At 50.1% G+C, this 16,075-nt stretch overlaps 1 protein-coding gene across 1 annotated transcript in view; it reads left to right on the top strand.

The window, feature by feature from the left end:
- The window catches only part of FBXO22 (F-box protein 22), a gene marked incomplete at its 5' end in the record, with an annotated part of 27,187 nt that overhangs the window by 4,008 nt on the left and 7,104 nt on the right, over nucleotides 1-16,075 (top strand). Inside the window, 3 exon segments of the mRNA XM_006142598.2 lie at nucleotides 3,024-3,111; nucleotides 4,808-4,903; nucleotides 12,294-12,458. Coding sequence (XP_006142660.2) covers nucleotides 3,024-3,111; nucleotides 4,808-4,903; nucleotides 12,294-12,458 — 349 coding nt within the window.

The raw sequence follows: 16,075 nt of genomic DNA, 5'->3' as shown, positions 1-16,075 counted from the left end.
AGGAATGCCAGTTTTCAGTAGAAATTATTACAAGTATGCTGCTATTCCCATTATTAGAATTTATATGACAGTGCCATTAAAGAAGCTTATGCATCGCAGTAAATTATTGGTGAGACCAAAACATGGAAAAACCGTCCAAATTGTGCATGCTATTCTCTTTGTGTTTTCCAAATTATTTAGCAGACCTGTTACTTTTATAACCATAAAGGAAGCTGATTTAACTTTGTTATTAGAAATATTTCGAAGTCCGCTACACGTTTTATAGAACAGCTGGCCATGGGTAACTTCTTAGAATAATGAAACAAACTCATAGCTATCTTACGTTACACTTTGCACTTTGAGAACATTTCATGCTGAAGATTGTCATTGTCACCGCTTTAAGCGAGAGTTAGGAAAGGCAGGCCAGCGATTGCTTTTCAGTGGATGTCAGAAAACGAAATCATAAAACCTCAGGACTAGACTTCCAGTATTTACTTAAGAATAGGAAACGAGGGGCCAGCAGATGGCATGGTGGTTACATCGCTGGACTCTCATGTGGCCCAGTGCAGTTTGAATCCCAGACATGGTGGCTTGAAAATCATGCTCGGCGTGTGTGTGTGTGTGTGTGTGTGTGTGTGCGCGCACGCCCACGCCCAAAATCCCCAAAGGAGAAGGAATTGCAGAGAGCCGTCCTTCCTGGGAGTTGACTTCTTACTTTCCCTCTCTCTGTCTCTGTTTCTCTCTCTTTCCAGCAAAAGCACACAGCATTAGGCAAAAACCTCTGGGGAAAAAAAATCGCAAATGTGATGGCCCAGCTGTGGTGGCACAGGTGGTAGGGCACTGCTCTGAGGTGCTGGAACCATAGGGGAGGCCATGGTTTTGGTTCCTGGGTGGACTTGCATAGTTGGATGCACCCTCTTGTCAAGGGATCATGCCCCTCTCTCCCTTTCCTCCACTCAAGGGAGAGAGAAAAGGACACCCAAGACCTAAAACCTTGCTGTGGGACGTTCTGCTGGTTCGCGGCAGAGTCAGCACTAAGACCTACGTCTCTGGAATTCTCTCACTCACTCGCTCATCTGCAGCAGGCTCCCAGACTCAGGTCTCAGGGGTCAGGCGGGCAACCGATGGGTCAGGTGGCTCAGTGGGATGCAGGTTTCACTCAAGAGGCATGCATTCTTGTTTGTTTATTTTTTTAGAGAGAGATTTTTACTATAGGGCACGTGTGCTTCCCAGAGAGGCAGAAAGTGAAAAATCACCCCACAAGGGAGATGTCCATACTGCAAACCTCTCGCCTCTATTCTCCTCTCGGGATTTGGGGCATGCTCGCACACAGGCGCCCGGCAGAGACACGCACTCTTAAGACCTAGTTTTTTTCTTTTTTTAAGTGAGATTTTTGCTATAGGGCACGTGCGCTCACTGGAGAGACAGACAGAAAGCAAGAAATCACTCCCCAGAGGGAATGGCCACATGGAGATGTCCACACCGCAGTCCCTTCTTCTCTAGTCTCCTCTTGGGATTTTGGGCACACGTGCACACGTGCCCAGCGCGAATTTCAAGCCACTGGTTCTGGGACCGAGATCGCAGTCAAGTACATGGGAGTCCAGTGACGTAACCATTATGCCATCTGCTGGTCTCAAGACCTAGTTTTTCAAAAGTTTCTAGAAACCTGTTTTTTGTAAAAAAATTTGGTGGGTTGGAGCCAGCAGATGGCACGGTGGTTAAAGCTCTGGGCTCTCACTTGGCCAATTACAGTTGGAGTCCTGGACCTGATGGCCTAAGAATCATACCAGGCATGTGTGTGTGCACATGCCGGAAAAGCCCAAGAGGAAACCCTGTGGAGGGTGACTTTTCCCTCTCCCTCTCTCTCTCTCTCTGGCGAGCACACGCCTATGGCAGAAACCTTAAAGAAATGTGCTGGGTTTATTTTTCAATAGTTTGCTGTACGGCATGTGCTCACTGGAGAGAGACAGAAAGTGAGAGTTCACCCTCTGGGGGATTCCGGGCACATGCACACACACCTGGGGCGTGAACCGCGTCGCCGGCCATGTGGGATCCGGTCACCTTAGCCACCATGTCACCTAACTGGCCCCCAAAGTTTGGTGGGGTTTTAAGTATTGGCAGCCAGTTTTCTGAAGCCGCCCTGCAGACCAGGGAAACCGTACCGCAGGTCTTCTCTACCCGAGGCCCTGCCATCACCAGGCCCACTCGGTATCTGTCCTGAGCGTCTCTGTAGAGAATCTGCTCTGGAGCAGCTAATCCTCCCCTGGTTACTGCTGCTCGCCTCTTTTCCCTGCCTCCGTCTAACCAACAGTGAGGTTTTACTGCATTCTACGTACTTGACTCCATTCTGATCTTAAAATTCTTGGAAAATAGCCGGCTCGGGAGGAGAAACGTCTTCATCCTCTTCATTTGGTGCAGCTGCTTTGCTGCTGTCTGTGATGGGGACCGTGGCCGCCAAGTCGTCTGGAGGACCCGGTCCGCAGGGGACCTAGGGCACAGACAGTGACTGGGATGAAGGGCCAGCACGCGTGAGGTCCGAAGCACCGAGGGAGTCCAGGGAAAGGCTGAGTAGACGAGGTGGCGCTCGAGTCTCTGGAGGGAAACGATCTGAAATCAGCCCCACAGGAAGAGCAGTGCGGAAGTGGGGGTCTGGCCATGGGGCCCCAGAGGGATGTAGCTGGGAAGGCCAGACAGGCAGGCCCGGGGACTTGATGTTCCGGGCAGTGGGGTGGGAGTGCACAGCCCCTGCCTCCCTCCGTGGTGAGACGCTGCTGTGGCTGCCGGGCCCGTGGGGACTGCTGTGTTCTCAGCGCCCGGGTCACCGTGACATGAGCCCCTGGCCGGAGCGAGTCTGGCCTGGAGAAGCGGCAGGTGCTCAGCACTGAGCTGAAGGTGACAGCATGAGGGACAGGTGCCTGAGGAGCGGTGGGCAGGTCGGGGCAGAGCCAGGGCAGGTGGCGGCGAGGGCCCCACAGAGGCCCAAGAGACCCCTGATGCTCTTGGGGACTCTCAGGATCCAGCGCCCACCCTGGGTTTCTTTGCAGAATGTTCGCATCCTGCCCCAGACAGTGCTCTACATGGCCGACTCCGAAACGTTCATTAGCCTGGAAGAATGTCGCGGCCACAAGAGAGGTGAGTATAAAAGAGAACGTTGTGGGGCCAGCACATGGCATGGGGGTTAAAGTGCTGGACTCCCAAGTGTCCGGCTGTCGTTCGAGGCCAAGACCTTCCGGTTCGAAAATCACACTGGGTGCGTGTGCATGCATGCCCAAAATCGCAGGAGGAAAATGGAGAAGAAAGGATGGCAGCACGGCCGTCCACCTTGGGAGGTGATTTCTCACTACCCCCCACCCCCAATCCCTCTGGTACTGCATGCGCTCTATGGCAAAAATATGTGTGTGTGTATATGTATATATATGTAAAATAGAGTATTGTGTGTTGTTTCCTGTGTCCCTGTGCTAGTTCCCAGGTACTGGGCCCTGGGGACTCTGGAAATACCCCTGTTGTGTGCATGACAATCCTGCTTTTGACTCTCGAGGAGCTGGTGGCAGGTTGAGCTCTGTGTCCTTCGCAGAGCAAACGAAACAACGTCTTGGATGTGTATTTGTTTTTAAAGTTGACCAGGGAGCATGTGCGCTCACTGGAGAAAGGGGGGAAAGAGCGGAAGTCCAGGCGAGTGCCACACTGCACTCGCCGCTCCGGTCTCCTCTCAGGATTTGGGGCACGCACATGCCCTTGGCATGGTTTCAGGCCTCCGGGTCTGGGACTCGAATTGCTTAATTAGCTACATGGGATCCTTAGCCTCCACGCAATCTGCCAGCCAGAGACGAGTTCTTTAGAAGGGTGTTTTTCTCCTTTTGAAATGCTTTAGCCCTCTGGGTCGTACTTTATTGTTAAACAGGATGTGTGACTTTGGCCGGCCAAGCCTTTTGTGTTGCATCCTGGGCCCCGTTTACAAGGTTACCTACCCGCAGGTACTGTGCATTTGGGCCACCGAGGCCTAGAATTAGTCGGGTAACGGCTGCTCAGGTCTCGTCTGAGTCCGGTCGACTGTACAGGGAGGTAGCCGTCAGACTAGCTGAGGTGCAGCAGCGAGGTCACAGCACAGCCGCTGCCGCCAGCCTGACATCACAGGCCAAAAGCCGTGTGCAGACACGGGACAGGGAAGCTTGTGACACTCAGTCAGACTTAGAATTTAAAATCTAAAGCAGGGGACCAGCAGATGGCATAATGGTTACGATGCTGGACTCCCACGTAGTCGACTCTGGTTCTAGTCTGGGGCCCTGCAGCTTAAAACGCACTAGACGCGTGTGAGTACGTGTGTGTCTGCCCAAAATCCCAAGAAGAGGATGGAGAAGGGTTTGCGGCGTGGCCATCACCCCAACTGGGGGGTGATTTGCTTTCTGTCTCTGTCTCTCCAGCAAGCACATGCACCCTATAGCAAAAAATCTCTCTCAAAAAAAAAATCTAAAGCAGGGGCCAAATGGGGGGAAATTTTTTTAGAATTATTTATTCAATATTATTTATTACTATTATTTTGGATATTTTATAGGGCGTGTGTGTTCACCAGGGAAGGGGGGAGGGAGCCAGGGAGCCATCAGGACTGGGTTCAAACCACGGTCGGCCATGTGGGAGTCCAGCACCCCAAACTACCTCACAACCTGTTGGCCCAAAAGTTTCTTTGAAGCAAAGCTTTTAGGTTTTCTTATAAAGTGCTCAGAGGTCAAATGACTTAAAGATATTCAGTATTTGCTGTTTTCCTTCCTCTTTTATAGTCAGATTTGACAGTAACTGGTTGCTGTTTAATGATTCGACTGGTTTATTGCAGCAAGGAAGAGAACCAGCATGGACGCGGCTCTAGCCCTGGAGAGGCTCTTCCCGAAGCAGTGCCAAGTCCTTGGGGTCGCGACCCCGGGAATCGTAGGTGAGAAACGTCAGCATCTTGATTTCCTCCTTGGTTCGAGCAGGTCGTACGGACTGGTCAATTGTTTGTAGCTTAAAGCACATTTATATTTCTGGCCATCCAGACTACAGTGAAGGTGGTCCTCCTTCCCCGGGTACGTTGTCTTTGACTGACCCGAAAGTGCATTAGGTCGCAGTGGTGAGTATTGCGAATCTCACGCTACTTGCGTAACCAGACATTATGCCTATCTTTCCGGTTGCCGTGCATCAGAGACAGAAGATCTCATTCTGCCCCATTTCAAGTTACAGTAGAAAAAGTACTGTGCAAGTTTTCAGAGTTAATAGTTCAACCGGTCCTGTTTGCAGAGGTCAGGGCAGAGCGGGGTGGGATTAGAGAGATGATAGGTCTTCCAGGAAACTTCTCATTCTCCCGTAGTTACTGCTGTTTGAGTAGCAGGAGGCGGTTCCGTTCTCCGTTCTCCGTGCTCGACTGCTGCTGGTGGATTTTTCCTGGTTTTCGTTATTCTCCATTCTTCCCTGTAGGTGACTGGGGGGGAGGAATCCTGTTGCGGCATTGTTGAGGCAGAGGTTAAAATACCTGGATTAGGGAGCCAGCAGGTGGCTGATGGTTCAGGCCACTGATCTCACGTGGCTGACTGCGTTTTGAGTTCGAGCCTGCTAGGCACATGTGTATGCGTGCCCCAGAGCTGATAGTAAAGGAGGACGGACTGCAGTATGGCCATCCGCTGGGGTGGGGCGGGTGTGACTGCTCACTTCCCTTCTCTCTGTCTCTCTCCAGCAAGTACACACGTGACTCTGTAGCAAGTTAAAGAAGAACATACCTGATGAGAACCCCAGTTGTATTCCTTCCTGTCCGTGTGACTTTGTGCAAGCTACCTAACTTTGCGGGGCTTCCGTTTCCCATCAGGGCAATGGGGTAGCAGTGCCTTCCTGGGAGGGTTGTGGGGGCTAAATGATTTATCCGTGGTGGAGAGATGCAGGAGGCAACGTGTAAATTTTAGCTGTTAGGATTGTGTGTGTTTCAACTCTGGTTCTTCCTAACGGGCGTTTTCATCAAGAGACGCTTCTTGTTCTGAATGTAGGAGTCCTGTACGATGAAGTACAAAGGCTGTCGAGCGTTTATAAAGGAATAGGGTAGCTATACAGTTGACCGGTTCCCCTCCACAGGACCCCCCCACCACTTCTTTCTAACGCTGGAGGACGTGGGCATGCACATGCGTGCTAGAGCGGGAGGACCCTCCGCAGGGCGGCCCGGCCACGTCACAGTCCTTCCTCTTCCCTCCAGTTCTCCATCCCGTCAGGGTTGTAGGCACATGTGTGCACGCCTGGCTTGTTTTTCAAGCTGCTGAGACTGGCCGTGCACTCTGGTCGGCCCTGTGGGACCCAGTCCCTCTGCACCTCTCCTAGCTGCTGCAGTACAGGGCTGGCCCGCCTCGCGCTTCCTACTGTGTCTCGTCCCCCACCTCCAGCGGGTGTCCTCTGAGCAGCTCTGCACGCGAGCAACTTCCACCAAGACGTGATCGCGTTCCTCTCTCGGACCACAGTACAGTGAGATTTCGGGAGAGCTGTTTCCTTTCCCTCTTCCTTCATTAGGTTGGAGAAATGGCAAGTTTGAAAAAATATGTTCATTTTCACAGGTGTAGAAGTCGCTTTCATTTTTAAAGCACTTGATGGTGAAATATACTGTCTTAAATGTGCAGAATATTTCTATCAGTTCAGAAAGTTCCCTTGTGCTCCATTCCTGTTCACCTCACCTTGTTTAACTCCAGATGTGAACTGGCCACCTCGTCGTGGGGCCACCTTTGCAGAGCGTCATGTTGCATGTACCGCTGTGCCACCGTCTGGCCCGCTTTCCTTTCTTCCTTTTTTTTTTTTTTTTTCCTTTCTTAATCCCCAGAGGGGAAATGTGCTTCATCACCAAGGGAGAAAGCATCCCCCACAACGTGTGGTCACACTGCAGTCCCTTGTCCTGTTCCTCATCCTGTTGGAATTTTTGAGCACATCTGCCTGGTGTGTTTTTCAAGCAGCTGGGGCCAGGATTTGAACTGCAGTTTGCCATGTGGGTTCCTGCTGCCTTAACCATCGGGCGATGAGGCCAGCTGCCTTTTCTTTTCTTCCTTCCTTTTTTATTTTTTTCCTCCTCAACTTGCTGTAAGGTGTGTGTATTCCCCAGGGAGAAAGAAGGTTGGGAAGGCAGCCTCTGGGGGAATGGCCACGCCACAATTGCTTCTCCATTTTCCTCTCTGCATTTTTGAACACTTACACACACACGCCCAGTGTTTTTCCAGCTGCCTGGTCCAGGACTCAAACCATGCAGCCAGCTGTGTAGGATCCAGCCGCCGTATAGCCACCACGCCAGCAGCTGGCCCCGAAGAGTGTCTTTTGACAAGCAGAAAACGTAGTCTGGTGAAATTCAGTTTATCCATTTTTTTTCGTTTATGGTTGATGATTATCTCTAAGAAATTTGCCACCCCCAGCGTCACAGAGATACTGTTCTCTTATGTGAACTGTGTAGTTTTATATTTAATTTTCTGACCTGATTTGCATTTTAATGTGTGTGTTAGTTAAGGGTTTGAAGTTCATTTTCCCCCGTATGTTTATCTAGTTACGTAATCACCACTTGCTGAAGACTTTTCGTTCCTCCCTTACCCCTGGCACCTTTGTCAGAAATCGCTGACCCTGTGTCTGTGGGTCTGTGCTTGGATCTGATGGCTTCACTGACCCGTTCGACTCTCCTTGAGCCACTGCCATACCATCCCCATTGCCGTAGGTCTTGACTAGGTCCTTCGCATTTCCAAAATCAGCCTGTCAGTTTCTACAAAAAACTCTGTTGGGATTTTTAGTTCGGGTTGTCTTGAGGCCTGCTGCAGACATTGTAAAGATTGCTTTTATGTTGGGACCAGCAGGTGGCGTGGTGGTTAAGGCGCTGGACACTCCCACATGGCCAACCACGGTTCAAGTTCTGAACCGGATGGTTTGCTTTCTCACTCCCTCTCTCTGGCTGATCAAACTGGAAAATAATAAAGTTAAATAAAATAATTTTTTAAAAATTGCTTTTATGTTTTAATATTTTTTGTAGGAAAAACAGTCTTATAGTACTGAAATTTTATTTGTATATTTTAATTAAAAATATGTTTGATACTTGATTTTGTTCTTTTTTCTTCAAATATTAATTTTTTTTTTATTTTTACATTTTCCCACATTTACTTTACATATCAAAAAATTTTTGCTCATATTCCATAGTTCCTGACAGTTAGTAAACAACTTTCAAAATTTCAAAATACTGAATTTTAAAGATAAGATAATGTTCAAAATATTTCTTATAATTTTGCTTGTAACTCTATAACAACAGAGACAGTGTGGTTTTAATTTTTTTTTTTTTTTTTGGAGAGGTTTTCGCTATAGGGCGTGTGCGCTCGCCAGACAGACAGAGAGAGACAGAGACAGAAAGCGAGAAATCACCCCCCAGGGAGGATGGTCACGCCACAATCCCTTCTCCTCCATTCTCCTCTCAGGATCTTGGGCACGCATGCACGCACACGCGCCCGGCGTGAGTTTTAAGCCACCGGGTCCGGGACGCGAACCATGGTCGACTACGTGGGAGTCCAGCGACATAGCCATTACGCTAACTGCTGGTTCCCGGTTTTAAATATTTTTGAGAAAATATTTATATATCAGCAATTCAAATTGTTGAAAAGCAAATGCCCAGCACACAAGTCACACATACACCTTCTCAATTCAGCCCTGCCTACCAAGTATTCTGTGATAGACTACCTGCTAGCAAAGATCAATCTCTTTTTTCTTCCTTCAATGTCTTCCTCAATGTAATCCTCTGGTGTGGTTGCTCTTTTGCACTCTCTAGTGATTACACTGCTGGGCTGGAAAAGTCCAGGTTATTTTACGTTATTAATTATTTTGTATATATTCTCTAATCCTCTGCCAGGCAGAACTATTTACGGTGCCAGGCCTTCTTTCTAAGAGCTCTGTTGGCTACTTGAGGTCCGCCTTAGTTCCATAGTTTCCTGAGAAATCTTCAGATAGGACATTCCAGCTAAAGCCCTGTCCAATAATGAGTATTTCCAATTTCTGATTCAATGCAACAAGCATTACTGAACTTACGCAAATAGCCCTTCTGCCACAAAACAAGAATACACCCAAACATTTTCCCGTTCCAGAGGGGTCAAGAAGGAGGAAAAGTTTGTTTTCATTTAAAGAAACAAATAAGAAAAACATTTTAACAAATTGCTGAATATATCAACAACTCAGAAGAAAGTAAAATGCTTAAATTGGGAAAACAAAGCATAGTAAAAAAAAAAAATCAGTAATGTTTTACTCAAAAGTTATAAAATTCTATTTCTCCAGTTCAGTCTTTTGTTCAGACTCTCTTCTGTTGAATGCGCAGCGTTGCTGTGGCCCGGTCTTTCTGTTAAGTCCTGGGAGGTAACAGTCAATGCCGTTATTGATTTATTGATACATCTTGTTCCTAGCATTGCATTGATTTTTTTTTTTTTTTTTGAGAGGTTTTTGCTATAGGGTGTGTGCGCTCGCCAGAAAGACAGAAACAGAGAAAGTGAGAAATTACCCCCCCACCCCCGGGGGGAGGGATGGCCATGCCACAATCCCTTCTCCTCCATTCTCCTCTCAGGATCTTGGGCACGCACGCACACGCGCCCGGTATGAGTTTAAGCCACCGGGTCTGGGACTCTAACCGCTGTCTACTACATGGGAGTCCAGTGATAGCCACTACGCTAACTGCTGGTCCCTAAATTGATCATTTTCTTGGTTGCCTTTTATTCTCTTATTTATGTGTCTTTAGTTTTCCTGGTGGAGCACTCCTTTCAGATCTTCTTGAAGAGTGGGTCTGCTCTTGGCAAATTCTTTCAGGTCTTGTTTATCTGAAAATGCTTTTATCCTTTCTTTCCATATGAAAGATAATCCTGCCGGGTATAATATTCTTGGTTGAAACTGTTTTTCACTTAACACTTTGAATATATTTTCCCATTCTTTCCTTGCTCGCATTGTTTCTGCTGAGAGGTCAGAGGTTAGCCTGATAGGATAACCTTTATAAATAACCTGACATTTCTCTCTTGCCAATTTTAGTATCTTGTTTTTGTAGATTTGGCCAGTCTGGCTATGATGTGCCTTAGAGAAGATCTTGGGTTGATTCTATTAGGGATCGTTTGTATTTCTTGGGTCTGAATCTTTGAATGCCTCTTTAGATTTGGAAAGTTTTCTTCCAAGATTTCATGGACTAGATTATGAGTGCCCCTATTAGTTTCTTCACCTTCTGGGATATTGATTATCGGGATGTTTGGGTGCTTAATGCTGTCTAGTATTTCCTATAGTATTCTCATTTTTGAGGGGTTATTTTCTCATTTTTATTTTATTTTTTGGTTGTCTTTCCTAGATCAGAGGTTTTACCTTCCACATCCAAGGTTCGATTTTCTGCTTGGACTAATCTGCTTTTAATACTTTCGAGGGAGGTTTTGATTTCCTGAATGGCAGCCTTCATCTCTAATAGCTCCGTTTGATTCTTTTTTATGGTGTGTACTTCCCCTTTCAGATCATGGAAGAACTTCAACGCCTCCTGGAACTCGTCGTCTCTTTTTTTCCTGCGTCTTCTGGAGTTCATTACCTCTCAACTCCTGCGTCTCGTTTAGTTTTGTCACTACGAATATTCTGAATTCTCTATCAGACATTTCCATGAGATCTACTGTACTGTCTGTGGATGATGAGGGATTGTTCTTTTCCTTGGGGGAGAGAGAGTTTCTTGGTTTCTCGTGTTTCTTGTGCCTCTGCGGTGGTTTCTGGTCATTCTGTGACAGAACCTCTCCTCCACTGGTCTGAGTATTTCGGGAGCCTAGAAGATGGAGTTTAGAGCATGGCTTCCCTGCACAGGCCAGGACACACCGCGGCTTTAAATGGCGTCTGGTCTGAATATTTTGGGAATCTCTTCAAATAGTAATTTTTCATTTTGCTTTGGCGTGGTTTCTAAAAGACTTAAAACATCTTTTGAAACTTGTTTTAATATGCATTTATCTGAAAAGAAAAAGTAATTAGAAGGTACAAGTAGGCCCGGAAAGAAAAGAAAGGACCACAGAATTAACCAGCCTATTAATGTTATGGTGGTAATGATTGTGTACGTGAAAAATCTGAATCTGATTTTCCATAGATTTTCCACAGATTTTCCACAGCCTGCTGTGTAGTCTGCCAGGGCTGCTGTCACAGAATGCCAGGCTGGGTGGCTTCAGCAGTGGAGATGTATCTTCTCAGGGCGGAGCTCTTCCCAGGACCGCCGTGAGCTGTGCCTCTGGCCATGTCTCACCGTGTTCCTGCACGGCTGTGTCTGCGTTTATAAGGGTCGAGTCCTACTGCCCAGCGCCCCCCACCCCGTGACCTCACGTAACCTGAGTTAGCTCGTAGAAGCCCTTATCTCCAAACAGGTGTCGGCTCCTACAGCCTCAGCTTGTGAATCTGGGGGAGGAGACACAGTTTGGTCTCTAAGCTCTCCCTTTAAGACTTGGAGCATACGAGCCCCTGTGACATGGGCTTGCGGTGCTGGAAGCCGCAGGGCCTCTTTCAGGTTTGCATGTCTGGGTCACCTGAAAACATGGCGTGTGCGTTGCCCAGGACCCTGCCATACCCCACAGTGTGACAAGGCCCTTTCGAGGTTGCTTGTCTGTCTGTCTGTCTGTCATCCCCCCCGCCACTCCATGCACAGCCGGGGTGTACAGGTCTACCTGGGAACCGAACCTTAGGCTGCCATGTGGATCTAGCATCACAGAGCAGGCAGCCCCATCATCATGCGTTTGCCAGAGGCAGGGGAGAGGAGGTGTGGGCAGGGGTGAGGGCGAGCCTTCCTCAGCAGGGCCTGGGCTCATGCAGGCCTCTCCCTGCATTTCTCCGTCCCATCAGGACTCCAGCACACGAGTGTGACCGGCATGTTTTGAAGCCTCTAGGGCCGGATTTGAACCACAGTCAGATACACGGGTCGGGGGTCTGGATCGGCTCCCTTTGCACAGCACTTAACCACTGCGTATGGTGGCAGCCCCTTCGTCATTCTTAGTGGCTGTATTTACTGTATGAATGAAAGATTTCATCTAAATACTGGTATATACCACCTAGGCTTTTTTACTTGTATTTCCCTTAAAAACACTTCTGGGATAAAAGTACCCGTGTGTCTGTGTGCTGTATGTAATCGTCCGGTGTTTGGGGTAAGTTTTAAAAGGGGAATTGCTCTGTCCTGAAAACGTCAATGCTGAAGAACTCGCTTGGCTACTGGCCCGTTGGCTGGTGGTCGCCCTGGCGTGTACCGCGGCTCGTAGCTGGGACCGGTGCCACACGGAACTGCACCCTGTACTGAATCACCAACCAACTTCGTTTTCCCCTAGTGACGCCAATGGGCTCCGGTAGCAATCGACCTCAAGAAATTGAAATTGGAGAATCTGGCTTTGCTCTACTATTCCCTCAAATTGAAGGGATAAAAATACAGCCTTTTCACTTTATTAAAGATGCAAAGAGTTCAGCGCTGGAGAGGCATCAGCTCGCGGAAGTAGGTAAGTCACTGCCGCCCGTTGTTCCGGCTCATTGTGTTGATCACTTTTGTTCTGTTTTAAATTCGGGCCGGTTGAGGGTGATTAGGCTCCGTTGGGAGAGCCTGCCGTGAGTACGCCTGTCACTGGAGACGTGCATCTTCTCACTGGTGACTAACAGAGGCTGGTCTGGCACATTTGTGGTAGAATTGACTTTTTAAATCACTTTGCTCGCGTTAAAGCCCGAGAGAACCAGAGATAAAACTTTTCCCATACTCTGTTGATAAAGATGTGTGTATTTAATTCTGAATTTTGAAGGAATGCTTGCTCTTTGAATAATTGCTTGTCATTTTGCCTTTTTTTTTTTTTTTTTTTTTGGTCTTTGGAAGCTGAGAAGTTGTTTTTTGTTTTTGTTTTTTTCTCGGCTTTCGTTTATTTTTAAAACTAGTGATACACATTTGTTGTAGAAAAGATTCAGAACATAGAGGTGGTTCCATGTGGCCTCCTTAGAAAGGTGAGACAAGCACGGTGACCTTGGTGGCTGTCAGGTCGTGGGGGTTGTAGGAGGCCGGGCCTAAGGCAGGTCGCAGAGGTGGTAGGATTGCGCTTGGCCCCATCGGACAGGAGGCATGACTGGAGGGACGGAGAAGTGAGGGGCTGGCTGCATTCAGAGCCCAGCGAGAAGGCCGAGTGGAGCGTCGTAGACAGCAGAGGTGGGCGGCAGTGGTCACTCCAGCCAAGCAGCGATAAGGCCTTTTATCTACGTGTGTGATGGAATCCACTAGCATTGTTCAACTCACTGAATAATCTCTAAACACTGGGGCCAGCAGGTGGCATCATAGTTAAGGCGCTGGACTCCTTCCTGGCTGACCGTGGTTCAAGCTCCAGCCCCGGTGGCTTGGAAATCACGCCAGGCGCATGTGTCCACGTGCCCAAACCCACAGTAAGATTGGACAAGGAGGGATTGTGGCACTGCCGTCACCCCTGGGAGGTGATTTCTCACTATTCCTCTCTGGCAAACACACAAGCCATACAGCAAAAACCTTAAAAAGCAAACAAAAACCGAATCACCGTGGGCATAGACTCAGTGGTCATGGGCAGCCAGCCTGGAGACACGGGTGTCTGTCACCTGTAACGGCGCGGAACCCGGCAGCGGGGGAGCCTGTACGGGCTAGCGGAGGGCGTCAGATCCCTCATGGCTGACCACGGTTCAAATCCGGGCCCCAGCAGCTTGAACACGCCAGGCACGTGTGTATCCGCGTCTCAGCCATCAGGAAGGAGAACCAGAGAAGGGATCGTGGTGGGCCACACTCCACTGCGGGTGCTGTCCCCTCCCTCCCTGGTGAGGGCATGTGCCCTCTGGTCAAAACAAAAGAGGGGAAGGAAATGAGCAAATGATGAGATAGAGGGGACGGGGGCTCGGCGGTACTGGGAACCTCGAGCCCAGTGGGGACATGGTGTTGCAGAGGACGGGAAGTAGGGACCACGGGGACAGGAGCAGCAGGAGGGGCAGCACCGGGGACCAGTCGCACCCACCAGGCGTGTGCTCGGCCTCCGAGGCTGTGCGTTGCTCAGTCGTGCGGCCACACCCTCTCCGTGCTGTCAGCAGGTCCGGAGGTCGTGTGCTCCGCCCGCCCCCTGCAGCGCCATGGGAATCCTTGCTGAGGTCCCGACCTGCAGCCCTGGTCGGATGGAGAATCCTAGTTTTGTCAGTTTACAGGAAACGGCCAAGGTGGCGCAGAAGCCGTGTTAGCATCGAGTTGTCGGGCGTTGTCCACATCACAGCGCCACGTGCAGGAGGCCAGCTCTGAAGGACCGCGCCACCCCGTCCTCCTGCCCCGTGAGGCTTTCCCCGAGTGTCCTTGCCTGGCAGTTCTGGCCTCTTCCAGGACCTTGGTTTCGTCCTGTCTGTGCCTCATGGAAGCCGAAGCTCTGCCTACACTGAGACGGTGCTCTGTCCTTGCACGTCCTGTTTCCTTCCTAGTTTTATGCATTTCTAAGTTGGGCCCGTTGTCTCTCTCGTGCTCAAGACAGAGGCCCCTGCAGCCGGCAGGGGGCACACGGTGGGAGGACGTGCAGTCCCAGCGTACCCTCCGCCCGCGGCCCGGCTGTGCCCTGGGGCAGTGAGCGCGGACATTCGGCCGAGTGCCCGCGGGCTGTGGCAGCCCGCGTGAAGGGCCGGTAAATACTGCAGGTTCTGCCGCTGCGTCTCCGCTGCCTGCTCAGCTCTGCTGCTGGGATGACAGGAACGGGTGGCCGCACCCCAGTGGAGCTTTGTTTTCAGCGAGAAACGGCAGTGGGCAGTGCTCCTCCAGCCTGGCGTCCTCAGCGACAGCGACTTAGAGCTCCTGGGAGACTCGAGGAGGCAGAGGGGCCGAGCCCTCTCTTACGGCGCTGGCCTTGGTCGTGCTGGTCTGCTGGGCCACGTGTGTGGGAGACGTCCCCTGACCCGGCGTCACAGGACACACAGCTTTGCACACACGGCTGCGCCTCCACCGGAGCATCTGCCCGAATGGTGCGCTTTAGAAAGAAGGCGTAGTGGGTGCAGGCCCGTGCGGCTCAGGGTCAAAGTGCATCTCTGGCGTGATACGAGAGTGGGAGTGGGCAAGCACATCATTCGCTCTTTTTAATTCTGTTTTTGTTTTTTAAATTTTCATTTAACTTTATCCATTTATTTATTCACTTAAATTTGACCAGAGAAGGACAATGGGAGAGAAAGAGAGAAAGTGAGCTGCCAGGTCCAGGACTCGAACCGCGGTCGGCCACGTGGGAGTCCAGCACCCTTAGCCACCGTGCCACCTGCCAGTCCCCAGCACTCCGTTCTAACGGAGTAAAAGCAAAAACATCTCAAGTGAAGTTTCATTAAAAAAGTCCTTGAAAAACGATTTATGAGTGTGACGTGTTGGTCACTGTGCAGTGACACGGTTCCTAACTCCTGGAGCTGCCCGTACAGCGGGTGGCCTGGCTCCACGGCGCAGCCGATCCCACGTGGGGGCTGTGGTTTGGATCCAGGGCCCGGCGAGCCTGACACCCGGTGGCCTCCACAGTGAGGACTGGACGGCGGCGGTGCGACCGGGCCGTGTGCTGGTGGTGCTCTCCCTCCCTCCCGTCCTCTCTGCCACGTGCACTTGCTGGAGAGCAGCAGAGAGAAACTCCCCTCCAGGGGCACAGCCATCCTCAACCTCCTCCTCACTCTTCTCTCAGGATTTTCTGGGCCCACGGACACCCCGCGTGCTTTTTGTTTGTTTTGAGAGGCTTTTTGGCTATAGCGTGTGTGCTCACTGTAGAGACAGGGACGGAAAGTGAGAAATCACCCCCCCAGGAGGGATGGCCACGCCGCAGTCCCTTCTCCTCCATTCTCCTCTCGGGATCTTGGGCACGCACGCACACGCGCCCAGCATGAGTTTTAAGTCACCAGGTCTGGGACTCGAACCACCGTCGACTACGTGGGAGTCCAGCGACGTAACCATTACACCATCTGCTGGTCCCTCCCGGTGTCTTTTTCAAGCCACCAGGTCTAGGACTCCAGGCACTCAGCTATGTGGATCCAGCTGCCTTAACTCAGTCTGTGACCTGCTGGCCCAGAAAAAAAATATTTTAAAAATTAAAGTAAAAAAGATGTGATGTTACCAAGTGGAAGC

The sequence above is a fragment of the Tupaia chinensis genome, unplaced genomic scaffold, assembly GCF_000334495.1.
Source record: "Tupaia chinensis unplaced genomic scaffold, TupChi_1.0 Scaffold000078_1, whole genome shotgun sequence".
NCBI classification, from domain to species: Eukaryota; Metazoa; Chordata; class Mammalia; order Scandentia; family Tupaiidae; genus Tupaia; species Tupaia belangeri.
This window is presented reverse-complemented; position numbering and strand designations above follow the sequence as displayed.